An 11,285-nucleotide genomic window follows, 5' to 3' on the forward strand; every position below is an offset into this window, starting at 1 on the left:
TGCCCTCGTTCGCCTTTAAACGCGGAGAACGGGCCGAAGCCCCGGCGTTCCGTGCTCGGTGAACAGCCGGGTCACCAGCGCGGGCCGGGCCGTCGCGGCCCGGTTACGTTTTTCCTCCGTTTCCCCTTTCCGGGTGGTTTTGGGTCAGGGCTGTGAGGGCGGACGGGCCCGAGCGCCCCGGGAGGAGACCTGGGCGTTGAAACCCGGCTCGGCGGCACACCGGTGGGAATCGCCTTCCGCCCGAAAACGAAGCGCCAGCGCTGTTAGAGGGCGAACGTGCGCGATTCCTTTGGGGGGGTTTGGAAAAGGTTTCACGTCAGCTAGCTCAGGTTTTTGTTAGAAGAGGGGTGCTGAACGCTTCTGGTGCTGAGATTCATCTCTAACGATGAAAACGCGGTTTTTGGATTGCACGTCTCTGATTTCTCTCCTCAGACCGCGTCTGACGCGGGAGACGAGAAGATCTCCGGCAGAAGCACCCTGCTGAAGCAGAGACCGACTGCGTTCCCTGATCTTGACAATGACACGCCACGGCTCATGCTCAAGAGGATCATCCGGACCCGTAAGCATCTCTTGTCAGGAAAACGAAACAGGAGGACCGTGTTTTGGTGGAGCTGAGAGCGGGAGGTGTTCTTCTCTAGCCTGTTGTTCTTACCCCGTTAGGCGGAACGGAAATCCAGACCGTTCGATGGCTGGTTTATGTAAAAGCGGGGTCGCGGCGGTGGCAGCTGAACGAGGCCACGCGGTACGACCCTGTCTCCCAGACCGGGTCTCGCACCGGTGAAATCATATTCTTGCAAATCCTCTTCACGCAGCCGTCTTATCCTGGCGAGCGAGCGTGTGATCTCCGTGCTGCCCGTAGCTGTGGGATCGTGCGTACGTTGCAGAGGCACGCGCTGTCGCCAGCCTCAGCTCGGCTCCGCTGCAGCGCGCGGAACCCCCAGGGCGGCCACTTGTCGCCGTTGGCTTTGTCATGGCACGTGCCGGCCTGCCCGGGAGTAGAACCCAAGTAGTTTTCACCAGGTCTTTCTTTCAACCCGTTAATAAATGTAATTTACAGGTTGTAGTGTAGGTTTGACGCTCTGCTGTATTTTGGCGTGCTTGCGGGATTGAATTGTGGACGGGAAATGTTTTGGTTTGTTGGCAGAACCGCAAGTTTCGCCTCTAGCGCCTCAGATACCTAAACATGAAGAAGCAGAAGCAGCTCGATCAGAGCTCCCGTCTAAGAGGGTTTCCAGCGTGTAAGTAGTTTGTCTAATTTTTACTTTTTATTTTTTACGCTACCAGGCACAGCTGCAGTTCCTACGGTGGGACTGCGGAGCGGGATTTCTTTACTTCTGTGTCAGTGATCAGAACTGCGTTCTGGCAGGTGGGGTTTTCAGAAATACGTCGTCAGCGTTAAAAGTCGCACAGGAATCCCTGGGGCTGGGGGACTGAATAGTAAACGCTTCAGGTTTGTGCTTAGCCCCCCTTCTTAAATGCAGACTTCTAATATCGTTTCGCAGCGGAACTGCTGGGCGCGATGAGTCTCCTGACGGAAAGCCCGCTCTTCTTAGTTGCCTGTGACAGATGCTAAGATAAAGTTCTTGGATCTCTCCGAGGCGGCGGGCCGCGCGCTGACGACGCGGAGGTGTAATGAGCGACGGCTGCGTCTCGCATTCAGAACGCAGGCGGCTGCGGCTGCTGCTTGCTGCTGCTTTTTACGGTGCTGCTGCTGCTTGCTCGTCCTTGGTTTGGGCTGCTGGGGGGTTACTGCCTTCCTATGGAGTGGTTCGGAGGTGAGGTCTGCCTGAGGCTCAGCTGCTTTAATTCATGTTTAGCTTCCGTTAATATTTGAAGTTAATAGGCCTGACTGAGAGGCTGAAGCGTGGTTTGTTCCCTTCCGCTTTGTTATGAAATAGGAGAAAACCGCTTAGTGGTGGCGGGTCTGAATTTGCTTTAGCCAGTTTTGGCACAACACGTGTGTGTATTTTTGCCTTCTGCAAGCGGGACCGTTACTAAATAATGCGATTTCCTTTATTTTGTCTTTATAGCTAAACTTTTTGCATTTACTGTAAGGAACCTTGAACAGGTCGTCTAAAATATTACATAAATTTCTGAACTTCTGTCTTTCTGTTTTTTTAATAGAGGAAGAGAAATCTGGGTTTTCTGTAGCTGTGGTCGCTTGTTTCTTAAATTAAAAAAAGATGAGCAGTGTTACTTTGATTCCTTCTTGGTTTTGCTTGTTGTAGTTCTTGAACGCCTCCGAATATGTTTCTCATCAGTCTGTCTTAAATGAAAAGATGAGATGGTTGGATCTTTGCGGGGTTTTATATTCCGCCTGTTAGCTAGTTGTTGAAGTTGAACAGGTACAGGCTTTTTAAAAGGACTTTTAAATTTTTAACAAATTTTAAGTCGACTTCCATAATTCCATCGCAGCCTTCCTTTAGTTGGCGTGAACTTTCTTGACTTTGGGAAGGCACGGCTTACCCGAGCTGTAACAGCATCTTCCTGCATCGGTGCAAAAAAGGAGAAATCTCTTTCCCCTGCCGCTTGACGTTTGATCCCCTTTACAAGCTGGTTGATTCTAGTGCTTGGGCTTACATTATGCTCATAATACAGTAGTGAAACTTAGCTGCTCTTCTGACCGGTAGAGAACGTATTTTGTGAGGGGATAAGACCCGTAAACGTGATGGCCTCACCGTTCTCGCTGTATTGTTTGTTGCAGCGAAGGACAGAGAACGCTACATCTGCTGACCGCGGGCTCTTGGCTGCGGGAGGGACGCTCTGCGCTAGCTCTGCAGCGCTTCCGAACGTGACCTTCGTGCGAGGGGATTCTTGGAACCCCTCAGTAAAGGGGGAAAACAGCCCAGAAACTTTCTGATGCTGCGCCGGTGCCTGACTGGGATATTGCATGTCAGTTCCGTATACCAGCTTCGCGATGCCTGATGTTGTTTCACGAGGATGGCTTTTTCGTTTACGCTGTAATGATGGACAGACCTGATTGCTGTTGTGTGCCGTTAGAGGAGAGCTGTGGAGCTTGTTGGAAGTCCAAGCTTTTACTCCGGTCTGACCTTTCTCAGCCCTGTTGTTTTGAATACACACTCACGTTTCGATGCTCTTACTTTGTGAAGTTTACTTTGATTTACTAGGAGGCAATGACGCGTTCCTGCATTTGCCGAGCTAATCGCCGATTAGTCCCTTACTTCCACTGCAGCAAGGACAAATAATTTCTGTTTGTTTTTTCACTGACGTTACAGAGACCTTTCTAAGGTAGCTAAGAGGCTAAAGTCCTTTGTTAAAGGCTTGGTTTGTCTCGGTAGGGTGGAAATGCAACTGCCAGACCTTGTTCCTGAGGACACGTCTACCACCACGTTCCAGATGCCTAAGAGGAGAAAGAAACTCAGCATTTCTGAATTTGAGAGAGCAGCAGACAAACGACTTCCTCAGAACCAAGGTAAGGCCGCAGCCAAAAATGGCCTTGTTCGCACTGCGTTTGCTGTCAGTTGATTTTCATCTGCGGCGGTTCAGTTCTCGGTAATTTCTCAGCTGGGCAGTTGCACGTTTGGAAGCGAGACTGCAGCATCCTGTGCAAAGAGGATAGCGGAGGAGGTAAAAGGCCCTCCTATCAAATTTAAAACAGGCCTGTTTGAGCCTGCCCTGGCTGTATATAACTTCCTGACTATTTTTCCAACTCGGTGCTCTTTGAGTTTTGAATCGTCTCCAAAGGAGGCAATCCCTGTCTTCCCCTCAATTCCAGAAACTTGAAAATAGAACAAGCTGCGCACGTTTTGTTGCAGTTATATCAAATAGGTTATAAAGCTCGTTTGAGAAAAAAGGGTCTTGCAGTTTTATAAAAGAAATAATGTTTTATATTGGAATAAGTCTTCCCTTTAAACATAAATGCGCAAATTTGGTAAATATGACTTTCATTTTAGTTGCAGTTTAACAGAGGCAGATAAAACACCTCACCTTGGTTTACATACCCTGTTGGCAGTAGCAGCTGGAGTAGAATTCAAGGGTGGGATTCAGCTCCAAACTACAGACGCCTGTACCTCAGCTCCGAATTATAGACGCTCTGTGCCTGTCCCTACGCTAGGTAACTGAAGTCCTCCTGAAGTTCAGGGGAGATCTAGTCAGTGGAGTCTGGAGGGCGATTCAGCTCACCCTAAAGTAGACACCTACATTTGATTAATTGTGTTTGACGGTAATGGGAACATAGACACCTGCCTTTGGATATTTTAATCTGGAGCTGAATCCCACCCTGACTCACCTCTAGTCAAAAAAATCGACTCGTCTTTCTTTAGCCCGACACCTGGTCTGAACATGTTCTGATAAGACGCGGGCAGCTCTGTAAAAGCAGGGGGGGGGCAGACTCTAGTGCTTTCTAGTATGAGCATGATGATGTCACTGCTCTCCGGATCTGCTTTTGGATTTTTAGGACCTTGTGAGTAGAACAGGTTTGAGTTACAGTTTCACCAACGGTCTGTGGAGTAGCCATCTGTATCTCTAAAGCTTCCGGATGCTTTAGTGTTGGGGAGGTAAAGGGTTGCTGAAGGGTTGTTGTGACTGAGGCCCTAGCCTATCTGACCATTAGTGTGGTGAGATTGGTGTTACTGAGTGTGAGGGCATGTGCCATGTTTAAATTACCGTTGAAATAACTGTATTATTACTCTTTCGGAAACTGCGTATTAGAATTCTAATAAGCAGTTCTGGAACACGGACAGGAAACTGTAAAGTGAACCTGTCATCTAACGCCGTTCTCACCAAAATGTAACTTTTGAGGATTGTAGCATAACTGGCTCTAGAAAGAGGAAGATCCATCGGGGCGTCCCCGTAGCCTGTTGTGTAGAGGGTGACTTCTCAGCTAGCGTAATTTCTCAACTAATGTGTCACAAATTGTTTTTCTAGGTCAGTCAACGTTGGACAGCACTACTTTGGCTCGGTGAGTTTAAACTAAAACGTCTTAACTTCTGGCTGTCCTAACTATAGCTGCCTCGATTCATCACCTCTGTAGTTGTAAAGAACAGCGGAGGTACCTGGGTTCGTGATTAAGCCCTGTGTTAGTAATAACACAATCATCTCCCGCTCTGGTGATGGAATTTGAAGGTGTTACACCACATACCTTGTGATTTTCAGAAACTGTGGCTCTGCACTGTGTGCCCAGGTTGGTCTAGCTTGTATCGCTACTATTTATTGTTCCTTTTCTTGCTTATTAGGATCGTTCCTTTTTTCTTTCCATTCTCACGTTTTCAACAATAAATCAATACACAGTATACCTTAGAATATCATCTCTGCCTGTTAATTGACTCATCACATCAGTTGCACCTATACGGTCTTCAGTCCAACTTTCCTGGACTTCAGAAGCTTTTTTGCAAGTCAAAGAGCTGCTTTTCCTGTGTTGCCCGTGTACTTTGCTAGTGAGCCGAGCCAGGGCTAGCAATTTATTTCACCTTTCTCGCTGCAGCCCTTGCCTGCCGTCCCGTGCAGGGTGATTCGTTGGGCTTTGAATCCTCTGAATCCCTTTTTGATTGGGCTGCCTAGAGAGAGGGACAGGAGGCAGCCGAGCATGGCCAGTCTCTTTAGCGTGCAGAATAGGTAAATGGAGACACGTCTTTTCCCGTGCTTTGCGCGTTGCTACCTTAGCTCCCATCTCAAAAAAGTTGACAGTGTGTTGGTAGCTGTACTTTGCTGTGAGTGCTGGTACCACAGGCGGCTTCTTAGACTTGTTCTGAAGTCCTCCTACCACCCCGCTGTGATCTAGAGGACACCTTTACTCTCAAACGTTTGTTTTCCCTTTTTTTCATTATTTAAATTTTTTAAAATTCCTGAACCTTTTGTCAGATATATTGTTGCAGCCCTCTCGGGGCAGGAGGCTGTAAAGCAATCTGTTTCCTGATCTCTCTGGTACATATCCTGATGTTAGGTGATATCATGAAATTAAACTATTTGTTTTAAGTAGACTAGCCTGTAATCTTCCAGGTTTTTTGGGGGGGAAATTCCTCCTAGGTAAAGGATTTGTGAAATGTCTCACTGTTAGTGGCACCATGTGTGTAATCGGAGAGTAAAAGGGGACTGTGTAAGTTTGGAAAATTATTTCTTCCCTCCTCTTTTTACAGATCTCTTCGCATGTCTCTTGGTTCCTTGATCCCACCAGACACCATTGAAAAGAGAGGCCTGCTCCGGAGGCCAAAAAATCGCAAAGCTATTGACATGGAGGCTTTTGAAGGCGGAGTGGAACAGAACATGCTGAAGAGAAAAGGTTTCTTCTGCGTGGTGACTTCTGTTTCAGGAGGGAGGGAGGGCCTTGTCTAAGGCGGCTTTTAGAAGCAGTTACTGAAGTGTGGTCTGTATTTTAAGATTTAAAGGCTACTAGCCCGTTGACAGAAATCCGGTGTCATTTGGGAGGTGAGATTAGAATGAGGCTCCGCATCTGGAGTTGCTTTGGTTCTATGCACTTAAATATGTGCTCCACCCAGTTCGGTGACTTATACCGCAGGAATCGTATCCTGTTTGGGGTCGTGTTCATAGCTGTGGGTGCTGGGGAGATGGTTTGGTAGAGAAAGTTAGGGGCACTGAAGTGTTGGCGATACAGTTTCAGTGTTTGATCTGTGAAGGATGAATAAAATTTGGTTGAATGACTTAAATTTTGAATTATGCAAGTCCTGGTAATAAATGTGTGTCCCTATGACCTTGAACAGTTTTTCACATAAAACTTGTTTTAAAACTTTACCTAAACAGCACAGAACTATCTCGTGGACTCACAAACAGCATCTGGGATTCGAACAGCCATGCTGACAAGTGATGCGGAAATCATGCTGAGTAACACGGAGCTCTTTGTTCAGCCCCAGCTTGATGAACAGAGCCAAAATAAGCTTTCTGCTCTTGAACCACAGCTATCGGAGTCAAAAACTTCAGCGCAGAGAAGCAAGATCTCTGATGCAGCTCGAGAGGAAGCAAGGCTGGTGGGCCTGGTAGCCAGTGTGGGCGCAAATGAGGGAAAGACCCAAAGATATTCTGAGGACTTAATCCTCGATCGTGAGCGTGTTGACAGAATGACTCATGTATCTCCAAAAACACCTGCAAACCAGCGAGAAGATAAGCAAGATCATTCCCAGCAGAGTAACCCAGTGGAGCAGCTTTCTGTTTCGGAAGAGGTGGTGGTTGGCAGTGAGTACTATGGGTTAGGACTTGGGGCTTAGCAGGTATTATCTGAAATCACGGAACGGTTGGGGCAGGAAGGCACTTCTGGAGGCCATCTTTTCCACCCCCCCTGCTCAAGCAGGGCCACCTAGGGCAGGTTGCCCAGGACCGTGTCCAGGAGGCTTTTATATGTCTCCAAGGGTGGCGACTGCAAACTCTGGGCAACCTGTTGCGGTGCTCAGTCACCCTCACAGTGAAAAAGTGTTTCCTTATGTTCAGACAGAGCCTCCTGTGTTCCAGCCTGTGCCCGTTGCCTCTTGCCCTGGCGCTGGGCACCACTAAGAAGAGCCCGGCTCCATCTGCTTTACACCCTCCCTTCAGATACTTGCATATGTTGATGAGATCCCCCTGAGCCTTCTCTTCTCCAGGCCGAACAGTCCCAGCTCTTTCAGCCTTTTCTCCTAGGAGGGATGCTCCAGTCCCTTAATTGTCCTGGTGGCCCTTTGCTGGACTCTCTCCAGTGTGTCCATCTCTCCCTCGTACTGGGGAGCCCGGAAGTGGACACCGTAAATTGGTCGCAAATATGGTGAGATAAGGAGATAATGTGTAGGAGCTGTAGGCAGAGTTCGAAGGAGTCTCAGGAGGTTACTAGTCTAGAGCTTTACCCTGGTAAGGTCGTTTGTATGTCACAGCTAACCGCTTCGCTGTCCTCAGGGCCTTAAAAATCCCTTGGACAGGGGTAGTCGCCTCCCTGGTCGCTCTGTACCGATGCTTTGCAAGTCCTATCGCTTGCCGGTTTTTCCCTGGTGTCTGGTATCTCTCTCCTGCATTCATTTCCCTGTAAATACCTTGTCCTGGCTCTAAATGGGAGCACATTTTCCTCATACTGCATCGGCCAGGCCCCAGGGCCTGGTTGTAAACCCTCAGATTTTCTGCTTAGTGACCCTGGGGTGGCTAGCCAGGACAGAATCTGCTGCAGTAAATAGCTTCGTGCAGTTCTTCAATCAAAACTCCTTATGCTTTCCATGAAGTATGGTCAACTCATGTTTCTCTTTCATTTAGTGTTTTTTTTTAATGATACTTTGTCAAAAGGGCCACGGAAACGGTATTTAAAGAATGGTTGGTGTACTCAGTACTGCTCAAGCCAGGAGAGGAGTTCTTGCCATGGAAAGCTTAGAAATTAGTTAATGCCCGGTGGACTGTTGCACCGTACTCTGCTTCTGGAGGGTTCTCTGTGCTAAGCTTGGTGGGAAAAGTTGTTTTGAAAGGGCAAGGGAAGAGATGAACAGAAAAAAAGGTTAGTCGCTCTGAAGTCCAATGGTGGGCGCTTTTAGGACAAACGGATAGATAACGTGGAGAAAAGTGGGGAGGACATGGAATAGGGCCTGGATGAAATGAGAGGAGGAGGAGGGGGAGTGAGAGCGTATCTTAAAGATGCTGGAGCTTGTAAGGCATTAACGTCAAAAGTTAATGGTTACGTAGTTCTGTTTTGCCAAACGTAGCTGGTGTCAGTGTTGCTCCTCAGCGTGAACTGAAAAACAGTTGCAAGGACTTTTCCAGCTGGTTCCTAAGATACAATGCGAACTCCCTGAACTGCTTCAAGTAAAGGAAGAGCATTTTCTTGTGTGTCTTCCTCTCTCTGCTTGGTTGTTTTTTTACTTACCGGAAAGGCTAAAAGAAAGCTTAAAAAGATACAGGGGGCACATTAATGCTCTCAATTTCTAGCTGTTAATAGATGGAGCTCCTCTTTGCCATCCAGAAGTTCAAGTAAATGTTTGGGATCCCCAGTCACTCTAAAGCCAAAGAGGTCTTTCAGCATGTGTTTGAGAGAAGTTGTGTCCCACATAATTGAAGACCTAGACGTAAGCGATACAGAAGAAGAGATGGCTAATACAGTGAACGAAGTGGAACAGGAGGAGATTTTCAGAGAGGGTAAGAAGTGCTTTCAGTGTTGCAAGGGAATGGAGTACTTTGATTAAAACCAAGAGTTTTTCAGGTGACTTGCAGGGTAAAATAGACTTTATTGTGCAGTAGGTGCTGGAGATAATTTAATTCAAGTCATATCAGAGACACTGTGAGCATTTCCAGGCAAGCTTTCTAAAAGTAGGCTGTGACTTGCTCACGTGCTTCCTTGTCAGTATTTGCTTTGTTCACAGTGACTGCAAATGGAATAAAGGTTCGTATTTTTTTGGTAGGTCCGTAGTACTGCTCATCTTCCCCTAGGAAAGATGAATAGCTCCCCCTGGGCAAGGAATACGTCTGGCTAATCATTCTTTTTGTTTGTATACGTTTTAACGCTTTACCATATTTATTTAAGCCATGTTGGCCATTATCTTTCTGCAGTACTAACCAGCATCTTTTTCTCTTAAGACAAGGGCTCGAAGGTTGCCCTCCCTTAAGTAATAAAGATTGTCACTAGTAGGTTGGGCCTTAATACCTCCTTGTTTCTGGAAGAGAGCAAGTCGTGCAAGTTGCCTGCTTTCGCAAGCGCATTCTCAGTTTTTTTTCCCAAATCCTTTTTGCCTTAGAATAAGACAGTAAAAACTCGGCACAGATGCCGAGGTTGGCAGGTGTTATCCAGTCATTACATAAAGCTTTGGGTATGTGGGGACACAAACTCCCGTGTTTTGTTGAATTTCATTTTCCAGACGACAGTTTAGGTGCTGTTCTAAGTCTTTCCCATTGTTCCTTCGACAGCGTCTGGAAATGAGAGAAGACCGTGGCCGTGCAGGTTTAGCGTTCCCTAGGCTTAACTATACAGGTCTGAAGCTTCATACGAGTTGCCCTATGGCAGTGTGGAAACTCAACAGTCTGTAGCACCAACAGTTTTGTTATTAGAATTTTAAACTGAATCCTTGCAGTGCCCATAAATAATCGCTTGCACATACCAGGTGTATCAGCAAAATTAGTTACATTAACTTGTTACCATGATAATACAGCTTTTTGTTTTAAACAGCTCTTTTAGAGTAGTTCATTAAGGTAGCAGATATTCTGCACCTCTAAATTTACAGTTGCATAACGTTGGCGTCCTGTAATCGTTCCTGATTCTTTTGTCCTGTTATATTTTTACTTGGGTGCGCCTGTGGAGTGTGAAGTTTAAACGGGATGTGACTCTTGAGACTGATGAAAGTCACCTCAGAATTGTTACAGTTCTGTGAACACCAGCTCAAAGCTGGGGGGCCGGTCAGAAAAGCAGATAACGCTTAAAAACTATTATGAGAGGAAGGAGATGACAGAATGTCACTGTGCCACTACAGAAATGATTGTCGTGCTTGCCTTCTGAATACTGCGTGCAGTTCTAACCTCTCCATCTCGAAATAGATTTAACAGAACTAGAGAAGGTGCAGAGAAAACCAGTTTTGCCATTTACGATAATCAAATGTATGGAGCGGTTTCTGTACGTTGAGTGACTAAAGATAAGGGCTGCTCAGCCTGGAAAAAAGACAACGGGGGTGAAATACAAGAAGTTTAAAAAGAAAAGCCTTGAGCAGCATGGAGGAGATGATTCAGCAAACAAATTGAAACAAACAGCTCCCTGATCTGTCAGTGCAGAAACTAGAGAGGAGCAACTGGCGCGAGCAGCTGGCAGGTTACACCGAACTGCAGGAGGTATCGCTACTAGCAACAGGCAAAGAAAGCAGTAAAAATAGAGACTTGAATGTGTCAACAGCATCTGGTACTCCGCTGCTGAAGTCCTGTATCCCAGCAGGGATCCACTAGCGTGGGAGACTCGCTGGTGCCCGTCTGCCTCAGGCAGGCTTAATGGAGGGTTGAGCTTTTGTCTTCTCCCCACGAAGCTAGTTAATATTTCACTTCACTTCAGGCAAGATTTTGCCCTGCGTTGGTGTAGGGAGCCAAACGTTCTGGTTAGTGAGACTGGTATTACCCCTTTTTTTTGCACCACCTTTGGCCAAATTTCCCCGTCCCCTTCACTGGGGCTCGGGGCTCCCGAGACCTCGGCACCTGGACTTTTGAGCGTGTGAACTCCCAGTCACTAGAGAGGAGGGTGAAAACCCACTTTCACAGCTTCTGGTTCTGAGCTCAGCCACGGTTTCCAAACCCTTCAGCGAGTGACAGTACTATGAGAGTTCCCAGTAAGATTTCTCCAAATAATTACCTCTGTGGGTTTCTGACCTCCGTGGTAACAGACATGTGGACTATAGATT

At 47.1% G+C, this 11,285-nt stretch overlaps 1 protein-coding gene across 1 annotated transcript in view; it reads left to right on the forward strand.

Annotated features, from left to right (window-relative positions):
- Positions 1–398: 398 nt before the first annotated feature.
- The window catches only part of CENPT (centromere protein T), a 20,374-nt gene continuing 9,487 nt past the window's right edge, over positions 399–11,285 (forward strand). Inside the window, exons 1-7 of the mRNA XM_009319766.1 lie at positions 399–559; positions 1,145–1,238; positions 3,300–3,433; positions 4,888–4,921; positions 6,096–6,238; positions 6,718–7,146; positions 8,845–9,051. Coding sequence (XP_009318041.1) covers positions 535–559; positions 1,145–1,238; positions 3,300–3,433; positions 4,888–4,921; positions 6,096–6,238; positions 6,718–7,146; positions 8,845–9,051 — 1,066 coding nt within the window. The 5' untranslated portion in view covers positions 399–534. The remainder of the gene's footprint in view (positions 560–1,144; positions 1,239–3,299; positions 3,434–4,887; positions 4,922–6,095; positions 6,239–6,717; positions 7,147–8,844; positions 9,052–11,285) is intronic.

Source organism: Pygoscelis adeliae, unplaced genomic scaffold (assembly GCF_000699105.1).
Source record: "Pygoscelis adeliae isolate BGI_AS28 unplaced genomic scaffold, ASM69910v1 Scaffold390, whole genome shotgun sequence".
NCBI classification, from domain to species: domain Eukaryota; kingdom Metazoa; phylum Chordata; class Aves; order Sphenisciformes; family Spheniscidae; genus Pygoscelis; species Pygoscelis adeliae.